Source organism: Schistocerca cancellata, chromosome 11 (assembly GCF_023864275.1).
Source record: "Schistocerca cancellata isolate TAMUIC-IGC-003103 chromosome 11, iqSchCanc2.1, whole genome shotgun sequence".
Taxonomy (NCBI): Eukaryota; Metazoa; Arthropoda; class Insecta; order Orthoptera; family Acrididae; genus Schistocerca; species Schistocerca cancellata.
In genome coordinates, this window is record NC_064636.1 from 77,446,884 (window position 1) to 77,464,647 (window position 17,764).

The 17,764-nt window shown below is 43.2% G+C and overlaps 1 protein-coding gene across 1 annotated transcript in view; it reads left to right on the plus strand.

Annotated features, from left to right (window-relative positions):
- The window catches only part of LOC126108554 (zinc finger protein 493-like), a 127,827-nt gene that overhangs the window by 34,206 nt on the left and 75,857 nt on the right, over positions 1–17,764 (plus strand). Inside the window, exon 5 of the mRNA XM_049913840.1 lies at positions 15,086–15,181. Coding sequence (XP_049769797.1) covers positions 15,086–15,181 — 96 coding nt within the window. The remainder of the gene's footprint in view (positions 1–15,085; positions 15,182–17,764) is intronic.

The window sequence follows — 17,764 nt, forward strand, 5'->3', positions numbered from 1 at the left end:
AAATAAAATCAAATTAATAGATGTGCATCCCTCTGAATCTGAAGTTGAGCCCATTGGCAGAATTCAATGTGACGCATACAATCTGTGCCAGTTAATTCTTGGTGGACACTGATATGGTAAGGATGATATTTATGGCGATGCAGAACATGAACAACACTACTGTGGTTCATGCCAGATTCCCTTGCGATTTGACACAAACTAACACAAGGATCTCGAACCACAGTGACAAGAGTACCAATTTCAGTTTCCTCATTAGTAACTTTCCTTGGCGGATATGTTTCCAATGTGTTAAAGATCCAGTTTTCTCAATTTATCCTATGCATATATGGCCCTATGATGTGTAGGATGGTTGCATTGAGGATATCTTTCATTGTATAAGTCTATCTCTCACTGAATTTAGTTGGCATCTCTGTAAATGAGAAGCATATCGACTTGTTCTTCGAAGGAATACATCATTCACATTTGTTTGATTCTACGATACTATTCTTACCATTCTTATTACTGTTGTATTGCTAAAGCATCGAATGGTGTTTTTGTATTGCGAAACCATTGAATGGTGTTTACATGTCAATGGCGCGTTAGACGGCTACACCAAAGTTGGCGAATATTTACTATTTGCACGATATACGCGTGTGAATTGTCATAACATGTGCTTCGATAAGTGCCGAAGTGATAAGGAATACCACTCAATCCATGAAAGAATATTGCAGCACTGCATTAATACCAATCCAATGGTCATCACTTCGAACACCTTCTGTAAATGGGCATTCATGCCACATTTTTGACTTTCGTTGACCTTCAAAGACCTTACTGTTACACATAATTGGATGTGTCTCAATAGCCACTATCAGAATATAAGTTCCAAACTATAGCATCCCATTTAAAAAAAACAGAGTTGGTTTTCATATCTCTGAAGCGACCCCACCTTGCAACAAAAAATCAATGTCATATTCTGGCCCCCATTTTCGCATGCATTTGTCCCTCAAACTTTTCAGCTACTATCATACTTTTGGAGTTATTCTAGGTGGCAATAGTTAGTGACTCACCCTGTACGTTAAAAAACATAATGGCACGTGTCTGGCCAAATGTTCATTAGTATACGGAGTAAAAAATTTGAAATAAACCGGTCAAGAACTTTTTGAGAGCTTTGGTAACATCATTTCTTCTCTATTCGTTACGTATATATTACAATGATATTTGGTCTGTGTCCGTCTGAATGTTCATTAGAATATTGTGTAAAAAATTCAAATGTAGCGCTATGTAATTTTAGAGTACTTCGGTCGCAATGTTAGACACCATGTTTTTATATAAACAGTCCAGTCACATGGCTGTGGCCACCACCTATGGTCAGCTTCAGTGTGCAATAGCCACTCGCAGGCAGCAGGTGGCAGCACTAGCAGTGGAGGGCTTGTAAAGCATGTCGGGGATGCAGTAAACAGTGTAGTCATTGTTGTAATGTGGAAACAGCGATTTATCTGATATCGAAAAGGGGTGCTGATTGGATTTCAGGCCAAGGGTGCAAGCATTTCCAGAACAGCTAAATCTGTAACTTGTTTGCATCCTGCCATGGTGAAAGTACTCTGTGCATGGCAAAATGGTGCTACTGAAAACTGGCACCGAGTAAACTGTGTTATACCTTAAGCCATAGATGAGGGGTGAAGACAGCCACGGAGATGTGTGTGGGCGAATAAATATGCAATTGAAACTTCCTGGCAGACTAAAACTGTGTGCTAGATCGAGACTCGAACTCGGGACCTTTGCCTTTCGCGGGCGCAAGTGCTCTACCGACTGAGCTACCTAAGCATGACTCGCGCCCCGTCCTCGCAGCTTTACTTCCGCCGGTGCCTCGTCTCCTCCTAAAGCTGTGAGGACGGGGCGTGAGTCGTGCTTGGGTAGCTCAGTCGGTAGAGCACTTGCCCGCAAAAGGCAAAGGTCCAGAGTTCGAGTCTCGGTCTGGCACACAGTTTTAATCTGCCAGGAAGTTTCATATCAGCGCACACTCCACTGCAGAGTGAAAATTTCATTCCGGAATTGTGCAGTTGTTAGGGAACTGACAACTCAGGTGAACTGAGGTGCCACCAACAGTGTCTTCTCAATGTTCATCAAACATGGCCTCCTCCAGCAGGTACCTCGTTCCTGCACCCCTGCTGACTGCTGTTCAGTGACATTGAAGGCTGAATTTCCATGTCAGTACAACAACTAGATATCCATTAGTGATGGCAGGTGGTCTTTACAGATGAATAGCATTTTATACTCCATTGGACAGATGGCAGTTTGTGCATACGGTGTGAAACATCTTAAAGGAAACACCCTGCAAAAATCAATGGTGAGGTCCAGGCTAGAGGGAGAAGCATTACAGTCTGGAGAATGTTTTTGTGGCACTCCCTGGATGGTATCGTCATTCTCTGTCTGGGAGCCACAATGGATCAACACAAGTATGCCTCCATCCTTGGGGACCATATTCGTCCCTAGATGCAGTATGTTTTTCCTCGGAACAGTGGCATCTATCAGCAGGACAGTGCGATGTGTTACACAGATCACAGTGTATGTATGTGGTTTGAAGAGCAACAAGATGAGTTTACCATGCTTCCCTGCCCAAAAAACTCCCGGATTGAAACCTAATTGAAAATCTCTCTGTCGTGGATCCTCAGCTGAGAAACATAGCACAGGTGCCCACGGTGCAAGAGTCAGTTTGGCTCCACTTCCCTGTCAGTACCTTCCAGATCCTCATTGTCTTTCTTCCAGCATGTCTTGCAGTGATCTGCTCTGCAAAAATGGTTATTCAGGCTTTTGACGGGTGGTCACATTAATGTGACACTGACCAATGTGGTAGTATGAGAGCGAGTTAAATGAGAAGCTTAAATATTTTTTTAAATATTGTTTATTGTGCAGAAGTGGTACAAAGCTGTATCACTTTTCAACACAATCTCCCCCACGCTCAATGCAAGTCATCCAGTGCTTACAAAGTGTATAAATTCCTTTGGAAAACAATTCTTTCGGCAGTTTGTGCAACCACTCATGCACCGCATGGTGTACCTCTTCATCAGAACGGAACTTCTTTCCCCCCATTGCATCTTTGAGTGGTCCAAACATATGGAAATCACTTGGGGGCAAGGTCTGGTGAGTATGGTGGAAGAGGAAGACACTCAAAATGCAGGTCTGTGATTGTTGCAACTGTTGTACGGGCAGTGTGGGGCCTCGCATTGTCATGTTACCAAAGGACACCTGCTGACAGCAATCCATGTCGCTTTGATTTGATTGCAGGCTGAAGATGATTTTTTAGGAGGTCTGTGTATGATGCACTGGTGACAGTGGTCCCTCTAGGCACGTAATGCTCCAAAATGACGCCTTTTTCATCCCAAAAGAGTGTCAGCATAACCTTCCCTGCTGATGGTTCTGTTCAAAACTTTTTTGGATTTGGTGATGAGGAATGGCGCCATTCCTTGCTCGCTCCCTTCGTTTCCGGCTGGTGGAAGTGAACCCAGGTTTCGTCCCCAGTAACGATTCTTGCAAGGAAGCCATCACCTTCTCTTTCAAAGTGCCGAAGTAGTTCTTCACAAGCATTGACACGTCGTTCCCTCATTTCAGGAGTCAGCTGCCGTGGCACCCATCTTGCAGACACTTTGTGAAACTGGAGCACATCGTGCACAATGTGGTGTGCTGACCCATGACTTATCTGTACACATGGTGCAGTGTCATTCATTGTCACTCGGCAGTTTTCCTTCACTATGGCTTCAACTGCTGCAATGTTCTGTGGAGTCACAAGTCGTTGTGCCTGACCTGGACGAGGAGCATCTTCCACTGAAGTCACTCCATTTTCAAACTTCCTACTCCATTCGTACACTTGCTGCTGTGACAAACATGCATCACTGTGCTGAACCTTCATTCATGGATGAATTTCAATAGGTTTCACACTTTCACTATGCAAAAACTGAACACTGTTCTTCCTTGGTGCGAGTCTCAAGTGGGGTGGCCATCTTTATAGTGATACTGCAACGGTATGTGTGTATCTGCACTATGTTGCCACCTACAGGCCATTCTACACACTGTTTGTAGCACACTTACCAACTTACAGGATAACAGCATGAAATTTCGATTTGTTATTACAAATTTAAGGTTTTCATTTGACTCACCCTCGTATTATGGTAGATTAATTTTTACTTTTTGGACCCTCCGACTACTACTGAATGAAACACAATTTTCGTGCCATACACATTTCGCTTTTGTCTGCAAGGCATCTTCAGTGGCAGGTTGTGTGGACGATTTTGTTCATATTACACATGTGTTCCATTTTTGGTGCCGTAACCTCTTCTTATAAATGCCACTTGAGGTTTTTTCCCCACGTCGCAGCACTAGGGACTGAACTCTTGTTTTGATGCATAATCAATCTACCGTAATATTACACACAGCTGAGGAAGATGGGACTACAAAAGTTGAAGTTGTTAATGTTATAATATAGTTGACATTCAAGGCAAAAAGGACTTATACTACTAAGACGTAAATTTTCAGGTTAAGTTTAACTGAAAAATTTAAAACATTTATGTAATCTGCTAAAGGCCTTCATTAAAAACAATAAATATTTTCTTAAAAGTTTGAAGTATAAAATAAATGACTAGATCACGTTATTTTCCAAAAGGTGGCCATAAATTAACACTCCTCTTGCCACCCAGCCCCCCCCCCCCCCCCATTGGTATTGCGTGGTTTAATGTTTGTTTGAGATTTAACCATTGCTGAAACATTCGAAATATATTTTCACAGCAGTGAGTATTTTTGTATGTTTAATATTGGTTAGTCTGAACTTCTAAAGCCTCTAGAGTGAGTGACTGTTTTGAAATGAAGAATATTTCTATTTACGAATAAAATGAAGATGATCTTCATTATCCTTTGTCTGCAGTTGAGCAGGGTGGGGTAATGGTGGAGGTACTGAAATCACATTCAAAAGTTGTGGCTTCAGTGCGCTGCTGTGCCATGTAGTTTTACATGTTCCTCTGTTTTCATAAACTGAGAAATGTAAGGCAGGTTTTCTTTTTAATCCACACTTCTGCTGAGTCTCTAACGACCACAATGTCGGTGGGATGTGAAAGACTGCTCATACTTACTCCCACAGTTTCTCTTCATCATTCATTGTCTGCATTAATGGGAGGGTAGAGTGTCATTCACCAGTTTACTGCCATACTTTTGTGTTCATTTGGTTTGTGTCTTCTGTTTGCAGACAAGTACAAGGTGAGCCCATTCAGAGACATTGTTAATCTATTCAGAATAACTGCAGTGCATCCAGCAGACAGTCGTGTCTGCAACATGCAGGACATCCAGTTTCTCCTCATGAGGACAAAGAGGTGTCATTCTATTGGGTTCTCTGTCATGTAGGAAACAGATGCAGCAATTGAGTGGACTTTTTTGTCAGTGTATACAATTTATCCTCTCCTTAATCTGCTTCTTTCAGAGGCTTCCACATCTGAGGTATTTTTTGAAATTTGATCACAAATTATGTAGCTTAATTTTTATTACACAGTTCAAATATTTTCAGCAATCTCTGTGTAAGCCCTACTTTTTACATCCTGATTCATGTAATGTTCATGGGTCAATTCCCATAAACAAGGTCCTTCACAGTACAGTTGTAGAAGCTTTTTCCATTCAGGCATTGGTCATTCCTTTGTCATACTGGATGCAACTAAAACTTTGTCACTTGAAAACCACAGGAAAACTCACAGACTTTCTGAATGTGACTTGTCACTACTGCATGTGCTTAGACAACTATTGAAGAGGAACCACCGGTTCTGAGACCTGTAGAGATAGGCTTCAAGATTGTATCTCCATTAATGCAGAGGTGGGGACTGCAAGTGTTAGCAATTGATCAGGAAAATCCGTGGCCCGTTGCTAAAGTCCAGTCATTTGTGCGCAGCTTATGTCACAGGTCAGGAGGATAGCGGTAGGATGTGATAAGTAGAGTGGCTGGAAATAAGAGAGAACAAACTCCTGACAGCTAAACAAACTGTGTTCCTGTGGCATACTTCTCTCCAGTCACTCAGACAAAATGAAAATACCTAAAAACCTTTGTATAGCGCACTGCCACTTCAGCTACAATCCTCTCCAGTGTCTTGGAGAGCTCCTAGAATGTGACACTTGTGGCAAGAGTATGTGCCATATTTTAACATATGTTACTTGAATGCTGAAAATGGGCATTAAATGGTTTTTGGCGGGAGACGTACTCCCCATTTTAACTGATGATTGGACTAGTACAGCAGGGATTTTAAAGTTTTGTGAGGAATCAAAACTCCTTCCTCAATTTGTAGCAAGCATATTTTAACGTTTAAGGGCCCATCTTAACCCTTTACATCTACATCTACATTTATACTCCGCAAGCCACCCAACGATGTGTGGCGGAGGGCACTTTACGTGCCACTGTCATTATTTCCCTTTCCTGTTCCAGTCGCGTATGGTTCGCGGGAAGAACGACTGTCTGAAAGCCTCTGTGCGCGCTCTAATCTCTCTAATTTTACATTCGTGATCTCCTCGAGAGGTATAAGTAGGGAGAAGCAATATATTCGATACCTCATCCAGAAACGCACCCTCTCGAAACCTGGCGAGCAAGCTACACCGCGATGCACAGCGCCTCTCTTGCAGAGTCTGCAAGTGGGAGTGCATCATAACACGGGTGGGCATGCAGCGCACTTTATACGCAAAGTCACAGTTTAATAAAACAACAATAAGGTAAACTTAAGTTATAAGAGCCAAATCACTGCTTAATAAAACAATAATAAAATAAACTTTCATTACATCACTCTGTTGCCACGTATGGATGTTACCCCGCAGTAAAGAACTACTCAAAAGCATTGAACAGTGCCGTTGCATCAGATCCCTGCCAATTTATTATTTGATTGTTAATTATCTTGTAGATAACTGCCACTTTGTGTGGGATTGTGCTCCTAACTCAGAATCGGGATCATTTTTTTGCACAGATCATAAATTTTTTTCCTCTGGTAGCCTGCTGTTTATTTTATATTACTGCTGCTCTCATGAACGTATGATAACCTAACTTATCACTGTTAGCTGAAGCAATAATGAAGGAATAGGTACAGGCTCGCAGATCTAAAAAAACAGTGAAATGGTATCTTCATATCTCCCCCTTCCCCCCACCCTCACACGTATTAGTTGTTCTTTGTTGCAATGTACTTATTATTAGAGACCTGAAAATTTTGCATTTGCTGTAGATGCGAATTCTACTTCAAAATGTTAAAATGCAAAATTATCTGATAAATGCTCAAAAGAACTGTTATACCAGAGAAAATTGGAAGTAGCTTCATTTTCTGTATGTTGTTGTTGTTCTACTTATTATTAGAGACCTGAAAATTTTGCATTTGCTGTAGATGCGAATTCTACTTCAAAATGTTAAAATGCAAAATTATCTGATAAATGCTCAAAAGAACTGTTATACCAGAGAAAATTGGAAGTAGCTTCATTTTCTGTATGTTGTTGTTGTTGTTGTTGTTGTTGTTGTGGTCTTCAGTCCTGAGACTGGTTTGATGCAGCTCTCCATGCTACTCTATCCTGTGCAAGCTTCTTCATATCCCAGTACCTACTGCAGCCTACATCCTTCTGAATCTGCTTAGTGTATTCATCCCTTGGTCTCCTTCTACGATTTTTACCCTCCATGCTGCCCTCTAATAATAAATTGGTGATCCGTTGAAGCCTCAGAATATGCCCTACCAACCAATCCCTTCTCCTAGTCAAGTTGTGCCACAAATTTCTCTTCTCTCCAATTCTATTCAATACCTCCTCATTAGTTATGTGATCTACCCATCTAATCTTCAGCATTTTTCTGTAGCACCCCATTTCGAAAGCTTCTATTCTCTTCTTGTCCAAACTATTTATCATCCATGTTTCACTTCCATACGTGGCTACGCTCCATACACTTAGATCTATACTCGACGTTAACAAATTTCTCTTCTTCAGAAACACTTTCCTAGCCATTGCCAGTCTACATTTTATATTCTCTCTACTTTGACCATCATTAGTTGTTTTGCTCTCCAAATAGCAAAACTCCTTTACTACTTTAACATTCTCATTTGCTAATCTAATTCCCTCATCATCACCAGACTTAATCTGACTACATTCCATTATCCTCGTTTTGCTTTTATTGATGTTCATCTTATATCCTCCTCTCAAGATACTGTCCATTGCGTTCAACTGGTCTTGCAAGTCCTTTGCTGTCTCTGGAAGAATTACAATGTCATCGGCGAACCTTAAAGTTTTTATTTCTTCTCCATGGATCTTAATACTTACTCCGAATTTTTCTTTTGTTTCCTTTACTGCTTGCTCAATGTACAGATTGAATAACATCAGGGAGAGGCTACAACCCTGTCTCACTCCCTTCTCAGCCACTGCTTCCCTTTCTTGTCCCATGACTCTTGTAACTGCAATCTGGTTTCTGTACAAATTGTAAATAGCCTTTCATTCCCTGTATTTTACCCCTGCCACCTTCAAAATTTGAAAGAGAGTATTCCAGTCAAAGGATTTCTCTAAGTCTACAAATGCTAGAAACGTAGGTTTGCCTTTCCTTAATCTTTCTTCTAAGATAAGTCGTAGGGTCAGTACTGCCTCACATGTTCCAACATTACTATGAAATCCAAACCGATCTTCCCCGAGGTCGGCTTCTACCAGTTTTTCCATTTGTCTGTAAAGAATCTGCGTTAGTGTTTTGTAGCCGTGGCTTATTAAACTGATAGTTCGGTAATTTTCACATCTGTCAACACTTGCTTTCTTTGGGATTGAAATTATTATATTCTTCTTGAAGTCTGAGGGTAATCAGTTCTCAGTTACTGGTATTGCGCAGCATGTGATGATGCTCACTTTGGAAAGAAAATGTGCATAAAAATATGTTTGCAAAATATAAAGTGCACAAACGCAACAACATACTGTGTGCCGAATGCTCTAGTGCCCGGCCAGTTGCGGATGTTTAATGGTTTGTACGAGATACTCGGTGCATAATGCAATGTAGGACTCTAGAACAGAAACATATGATTTTGTCTGCTAGTTAAAATTCAAATGTAGGTACAGTGCAGACCCTGGAACATGGCAGTTTCATGTGGCAGTGTTTTGAATTGTGGTAGCGACAATTCCGGTAGAACCTGGGCCCGAACTACCTCATTTACAACACAGCGAGCCTTGGCAAGCATTCTGCTGTATCTGTTATGTAAAACTTTGTTATGCATTGCTCATAGTTATCTTATTTTTAAATGGATTTAAAGACTAATCCTGTTCCATCACGGAGTTCGATTATGGCCCTCACAAAACCAGAAGTGACCGGCACAACTCCAGAAAGGATCGGCAATTCCTGTGACTGAATGTCAGTTCTGCTTTTGCAGAAACATGGAACACCTGTGTAGGCTGGCTGCCATACGAGAGGGGCAGGGGCCGAGCTCGTTTGCCTGCACAACTGCTCTCCCCTTTTCAGTTCTATCTGTAGTGCTGTCAGGTATGCTTTGCGTGGCTATGAGTGCATGTGAAAGGTAGAAACCAACATTCTGCAAATTCTGTAATTATCACATTCAGTGCACAAAGAAAAATGATGTTGAGAAACAACATGCATCGTAGAAAGTGCTCTGTTCACCGGTGGGGGAAAAGGTGTTGCTTCTCAACAGGTGCTCTCATATGTTGAAAGCTTAAATAGAGCCAAAATAAGAAAAAAAGCAAAGATCATTTTGGAAAAAAAACTGTAAGTTTTTGCAAAGCAAACATTTCTTTCAAGAAGTCTCCAATCACCAGCTTCTTTTGATAGTTTCTAAGCATTATTTGTTTTCAATGTATTGGAAATAAGTCAGCTAGTTGCAAAATACAGATTTATTAAACCTTGACCATGGTTTTGACAGTTTTAAAACTGCAGTACTAGGTAAGGTCCTAATGGAGGTGGTTTGCCATTGCCTTCCTCCGACTGTAATGGGGGTGGTGGTGGTGGTGGTGGTGGTGGTGGTGGTGGTGGTGGTGGTGGTGGACGACCCAACACCACCCTGTCATCTCAGGCCAGGTGAAATCCCTGACCCCGCCAGGAATCGAACTTGGGACCCCGTGCTTGGGAAGCGAGAACACTACCGCGAGACCACGAATGCAGACTCCTAATCTATATATATGATTTATGATCTATCTGAGTCGCCTTTCATCAAAAAATCAAAACCAATTGCAAAACGATTTAGACAAGACATCTGCATCTTGCTAAGAGGGCAACTGACTCTAAATAACAAAAATTTGAGGTCCTTCACATGAGTACTAAAAGGAATCAATTAAATTTCAGTTACACAATAATTCACACAAATCTAAAGGCTGTCAATTCACTTAAATACCTATGGATTACAGTTGCCAACAACTTAAATAAGAATTATCACCTCATTGCGTACAGGCAGCTGGTGCAGGTGGTGAAGACTGCTGGCCTCGCCTGTGGGCTGGAAGCAGAGCTCAGAGTTTGCAGCGTAGTTCCCCGAGTTGATCGGGGTCCTTTGGTTTGAAGCAGAGTGGCGAGTCTCAGCCAAAGGATTCATCAACTCTGTGACGGTCGTGGCTGTAGATTTCTGGACCTGCATTATCGTGTGGGGATTTGTACGTCTACCCTTGACAGGTCAGGGGTGCACTACACCAAGGAAGCAGCTAGTCGGGTAGCGGAGTACTTGGGGAGTGCCCGAGGGATTTTTAGACCAGGCGATAGTTTGAGGTGCTGTGCCAGTCGATTCGCAGCAAGGGAAGTCAAACAGCATTCAGAATAAAGACACTTCGACTGTCACAATTTTATCAGTAAACTGTCGAAGTATTGGTGACAAAGTTTTCGAATTTACTGCCCTCCAGGAAAGTTCTTGAGCTCAAATTATTTTTGGTACCGAGAGCCTGCTGAAACTCGAAGTGGAAAGCTCCAAGGTATTTAGCGAGTTGTCGAATATATATCGCAAAGACAGATTAGTGGGAGGGGGGGCGGGGGGTGTTTATAGCATTGACAAAAATATTGTCTCTATTGAGGTTGTAGTTGAGTGACAGTGAAGTAATCTGCTCATGTATAACAGGTGTAGGTGAAACAAAGTTAATTGTTGGATGTTTCTACTGGCCACCCGATTCTGCTGTAGCAGTTCCAGACTCATTCAAAGAAAGTCTATTGTCAGTAGCTTGTAAATACACAGATCATGCAATACTAGTTGGAGGCGACTTTAATGTGCCGAGGATAGACTGGGATGTCTATGGATTCATTGTGAGGAGCACAGAAAGACAATCATGCGAAATACTTTTGAACAAGTTTTCTGATAATTGTCTTGAGCAGCTAGCTTGGCAGTCCATACCCAATGGAAATATCTTGGACCTCGTAGCTACAAATAGGCCAGACTGTATCGACAATGTCAGTATAGAAACGGGGATTAGCAATCATGTCATAGAAACTTTATTATGAAAGTTAATTACTCAAGAAGGCTAGGAGAGTGTTTCTGCTAGGTAGAGCAGATAAGCCGTTATTAACATCTTTCTTAGACAGTCAATTGGCATTACTTAGTACCACTAAGATGGATATAGAGGAATGATGTGCAAAGCTTAAGCAGATTGTAAATCATGGTCTGGAGAGTTACATGCTTAGTAAGTGGTTAAAGGATGGAAATGAACCACCACGGTTTAATAATGAAATTCGTAAGATGCTCAGGAAGCCGAAGCTGTTGCACTGTAGGTTGAAAAGGCGGTGCACGAATGATAAGTGAAGGTTAGTGGAGATTCGTCTGTGAAAAGATCTATGCGCGAAGCATATAACAACTGCCACTGTCGCACCTTAGCAAGATATCTGGCAGAGAATGTGAGAAAATTCTGGTCGTATGTAAAATCGCTATGCAGGTCCAGTCCCTTGTTGACCAGTCTGGTATGGCAGTTAACAATAGCAAAACAAAAGCCGAAGTTCAAAATTTCACATTCAGGAAATCGTTATTGCAGGAGAACAGTACAAACATACCATCATTTGACCATCAGACTCACTCCTGTATGGATACCGTAGAAATAACCATACCTGGTGTAGAGAACCAACGTAAAGATTTGAAAACAAATAAATCACCAAGTCCAGATGGAATCCAGTTCGATTTTAGAAACAGTTCATTACAGCATTGGCCCCTTACCTAGCTTGCATTTATTGTGAATCACTCGCCCAGCACAAAGTCCCAAAGACTGGAAAAAAGTGCAGGTGACTCCAGTGTATAATGAAGTTAAAAAAATGGACCTGCAAAATTGCAGAATCAATATCCCTAACTTGGCGTTTGCTGCAGAATACTTGAACGCATTCTCAGTTTGAATATAATAGACTAAGCAGCTAATGTCCATGCGTCAGCATGGCTTTAGAAAGCATTGCTTGTGCGAAACTCAGCTTGCCCTTCTCACACTGTATATACTTGAGAACTATGGATGAAGCACAACAGGGAGATTCCATATTTCTAGATTTTTGGAAAGCATTTGACACAGTGCTCCGTTGCAGGCTGTTAGTGAAGGTATGGGCATATGGAATAAGTTCACAGATATGTGAGTGGCTCAAATACCTTTTATGTGATAAAACCCAGTACCTTTTCCTTGACAGCAAGTATACATCAGAGACAAGGATATTGTCGGGGGTGCCCCAGGGAAGTGTGATAGGATCACTGTTGTTCTCTATATACATAAATGATTTGGCAGACAGGGTGGGCAGCAGTCAGCAGTCAGCAGTTGTTTGGTGATAAAACTGTGGTGTACGGTAAGGCGTTGAATGACTGTAGTAAGAGACAAGATGACTTAGACAAAATTTCCATTTCGTGTAATGAATGGCAGCTAGCCCTAAATGTGGAAACATGTAAGTTGATGCAGATGAGTAAGAACAAAAAACCTGTAATGTTCAGATACAGTATTACTAGTGCCCAGCTCGACGTAGTCAAGTCGTTTAAATATCTAGGAATAACACTGCAAATCGATATGAGGTGGAACGATTATGTGAAAGCTGTGGTAGAGAAGGCAAATGGTCAACATCAATTTATTATGAGAATTTTAGGAAAGGGTGGTTCAGCTGTAAAGGAGACTGCGTGTAGGACACTAATGCGACCTATTCTTGAGTACTGCCCAAGTGTTTGGGATCCGTACCAGGTCGGATTGAATGAAGACATCGAATCAGTTCAGAGGAGGGCTGCTAGAGTTGTTACCGGTAGGTTTGAACAAAACTTAAGTGTTACAGAGAGGCTTCAGGAATTCAAATAGCAATCCCTGAGGGAAGGCGGCATTCTTTTTGGGGAAACACTACTGAAAATATTTGGAGAACTGCCACTCGAAGCTGACTGCCGAACGATTCTGCTCCCGCCAACATACATTGTGCTTAAGGGCCACGAAGTTAAGATAGGAGAAATTAGGGCTGATATTGAGGTGAACAGATGGTCGTTTTTCCCTTCGCGTTTTTTGTGAGGGGAACAGGAAGGTAAATGACAAGGAGTGGTACAGGGTGTACCCGCTGCCACACACCTTACGGTGGCTTGCCGAGTATGTGTGTAACTGGAGATAATGTTGTGGTGAAGGTAAACAGAGGACTGTTTTATTGACAGAACACTGAGAAGATACAACAGGTCGACCAGTGAGACTTCCTACACTACTCGTGTCCATCCTCTTCTGGAACATTCCTGCATTGTATGGGATCAGCATCAGGCAGGATTCAAGAGTCCATTGAAAAAGTTCAAAGAAGGGCAGCTTGTTTCATACTACTGCGAAATATGGGAGAGAGAGAGAGAGAGAGTCACGAATATGATATACGGGTTGTTTAAACAAAGGTGATTTTTGTTGCGGCGAGATATTTTCATGAAATTTCAGTTGCCAGCTTTTTGGGCTGAACGTGGAAATATTTTGTTGATGCCAACCTCCATAGGACGAAATGATGATCATAAGAAAATAAGAGAAATAAAAGCTCTCACAGAAAGATTTAAGTGTTAATTTTCTCTTGAGCTGTTAGAGAGTGGAGCTGCGAGCAATAGTCTGAGGCTGGTTCGATGAACCCTCTGCCAGGCACTTAACCATTTGAGTCTCAACAACAAAAAATTCAATTTCAAAATTTTTCATAAGATTAACCTTTATTATCATAGTAAGCAACAAATACAAGAAGAAATTGACAAAAAAAAATCAATATCAAAAGTGCATACTGCCTCAGTGCTTTCATTTCAGAACCACTCATTAAAGCAGTGCTACTAATTCAACTTTAGGTATTCTTACTTTCAATGTCAATGATGTCCTCAGAATTATCACTATGAAAAAAGAGTTACAATCTCCTACAATTGCACCAAGTGACGTGGCACAGTGGTTAGCGCACTGGACTCACATTCAGGACGACAATAGTTCAAACCAGCGTCCAGCCATCCTGATTTGGGTATTCCGTGACTTCCCTAAATCACTTAATGCAAATGCTAGAATGATTCCTTGGAAAGTGCACAGTCAACTTCCCTCTCCATCCTTCTCTAATCCGATGGGACAGATGACCTGACCTTGCTGTTTGGTCTCCCCCCCCCCCCCCCCCCTCCAAACCAACCAATCAATCAACCAACCAACCAACCAACCATCTTACACTTCTGTAGTACAATCCCTGTGCCATCTGTTGCTGAGAACACTACCAGTGAGTGACAGCTACAATGCACTACATTCGAAGAAGTACCTCAGTGTATCACTAGATGTCTGTGTGTTGCAGTTTGATTTGGACCATCAATTTGGAAAACTATCTCAAATTGACTTGCAAAAACCACCTAAGCTACAGCACATGAGCATTGCTCAAAATATTCAGTTTTTTCTAGCTCTCTTTGTGCAAACTATTAGTCCTGGAAAAAAAATGAAATGGACTTTTTTTTTGTAGGAAATTTAATGTAATTTGGTTCTGTACTGGGTATGTTGGAAAGAAACATTCAAAAATAACCTCCAAATACACCCTAGCAATTATGAACTTAAACTGTCCTCTGAGTGCTATCCTTATTTCCTTCCACGTTCTTGTACTCTTGTACGCTAGTCCCCATTCCCCCTCCTGTCAAGAAAACATAGTGCTCTGCTCCAAGTGTTGCTTAGTCTGATGCTGTAATTTTTTTTTTTTCAGGATTTGGAGGATACATCGTTATCAAATTTGGAAGTTACAAACAGCACTAAAAAAGAAACAGAAGTAACATTTGATGAAGATGGAGCTGAGAATTGTGTAAGTACTCGTTCTCTAGCATGATACGCACAGTAGAAAAACTAAGACTTGTTTCCTTCCATCTTGTTGTACACTTGTATACTAGCCTTCCCTTCTCACTCGTCCCCCCTGTGGGTTCGGGGGTAAGAATAGGCCCGCGGTATTCCTGCCTGTCGTAAGAGGTGACTAAAAGGAGTCTCAAACGTTTCGGCCTTAATGTGATGGTCCCCTAAGGGGTTTGACCACTACCTTTCAAAATTTTCTGTTAGTGCATACCATTTGGGGAAGGACGCCTTACGTGGTGTATTATATATCCATCTTGCCTTAACATCTGGCACACCCGATATTGTCATGGAGTTTGACTTCCTTCGAGCTTCCGGCCACATCGGCTGCAGTGTGTTCCCGATAGCATACATTCCCTCCATTGTGCACTTCCATCTTTGCCCTCGTGATGTACATGGATATTTCGACACCCGACATCCAGCACGGTAGCCAGCCCGTTGTGGTGGGATTGTCATGTACCCTCTTGGTGGTAGCCCCCTGACTACACAGGGATCGCACTGCTGATGCCTGAGCTGAGACCTCCCCACGTATGCCGAGGAGTAGATGCCTATCCCTCTGGAGCATCGGGACTCCCGGCAAAGGCCATCCTGCCAGGTGGCATCAGGGCGGATGACCCACAATGAAGCGTGGTACATCATCTCTCTCTGGTGGGCCTCCACCAGCAGTCTCTAAGCGATCGAGGTCTAACCTCAACGGGCAGAAATACGATCCGAGATCATTTCCCTCCCTGGCCACTCCATGGGAGGAACGCATGGCAAAAGACAGCAGTGGAGGTTATTCACCCCGGTACCTTGTCTGTACGCGGGTTGATGGTGAATATTTTATGCCAACCAAGCCTCAGTTTTTTGTGGAGCATTTAGAGGACAAGTTCGGGGTGATGGAGGGCTTGTCCAAAATGCGCTCTGGGTCAGTTCTCATCAAAACAGCATCCTCTGCCCAGTCACGGAGGTTGCTCAATTGCGACAAGTTGGGGGATGTTTCTGTCACCATCACTCCCCATAAAAGTTAGACATGGTGCAGGATATTATCTTCCACAGGGATCTTCTTCTACAGTCCGACGATGAACTACGCGCCAACCTAGAACGACGAGGTGTTCACTTCGTCCGGCACTTCCATCGGGGTCCGAGGGATAATCAGGTGGCCACCGGTGCCTTCATCTTGGCCTTTGAGGGTGATGTCTTACCCGAAAAGGTCAAGGTGATGGTTTACCGCTGTGATGTGAAACCATATATCCCTCCTCCAATGCGGTGTTTTAAATGCTGGAAGTTCGGGCACATGTCATCCCGCTGTACTTCCAGCATCACGTGTAGAGATTGTGGTCGTCCTTCGCATCCCAATACTCCATGTGCCCCGCCTCCTATATGTGTTAACTGCGGAGAACACCATTCCCCTTGCTCGCCGGACTGTAGGAAATTCCAGAAAGAAAGGAAGATAATGGAATATAAGACCCTGGACCACCTGACCTACCCCGAGGCTAGGCGGAAATATGAGCTGTTACATCCTGTGGCAATGACATCCACCTATGCCGCAGCTGCAACACCGGCTCGAACCTCTACCGTGTCGTCCCCTACAGTTCGACCTCAGCTCTGTCAGAATTCACCGGCCCACTTGGTTGTGGGGGGCACTTCACTCCCTGTTGCTTCTGCTCCATCTACTTCAGGAGCAACACCCCCCAAACCATCGGGGACATCAGTGCCCCCTTCCCAGCTGGAGAAGCGTAAGACTTCTTCGGCTTCTCTCACCAGGAAGGGGTCCCTTGGGGGCCTCCCTTCGCAAGTTCCGACCGGTTTAAAAGCGGACACCCGCAGATGGCTCAAACAACCACCGGTCGCTGGTCGTAGGGCCTCATGGTCGTCGTCCGTCCCTGAGACTGAACCAGGGAAGCCCTCCCAGGCTGAACCACCGAAGGCACAGAGAGAGAGACACAGACAAAGAAAAAGGTTCATAAAAATTACGACAGTGCGGTGGCACCCATCCCACCGCTTCCTACAAATTCCGCATCTGAGAATGAGGTGGAGATTCTTGCGCCCGCTGAGGATCTTGCCGGTCCATCGGACGCAATGGATAACATTTGCACGGGTGCTCCATCGGAGGCAGCAGGTGACCCAGCGGCGTAATCTGCCTTCCCAGTCCCGTCATGCCTTTCACAGACATGGAAAATACCATCCTCCAGTGGAACTGCAGCGGTTTCTTCCACCATCTAGCTGAGCTGCGGCAACTTATCAGCCTTCACCCTTTCTTCTGCATTGCTCTTCAGGAAACTTGGTTTCCAGCTATGCGAACCCCCGCCCTACGCGGCTATCGGGATTATTATAAGAACCGAGCAGCTTATGAAAGGGTGTCTGGTGGCGTCTGCATCTATGTCCTTAACTCTCTTCACAGCGAGTCTGTCCCTCTACAAACAGCTTTAGAGGCTGTCGCTGTTAGTGTGTGGACGCCACAGGCTATTAACGTCTGCAGTCTTTACCTTCCACCGGATGGTGATGTCGCGCAGCATGAGCTGGCTGCGCTGCTAGCCCAATTGCCGTCACCTTTCTTCTT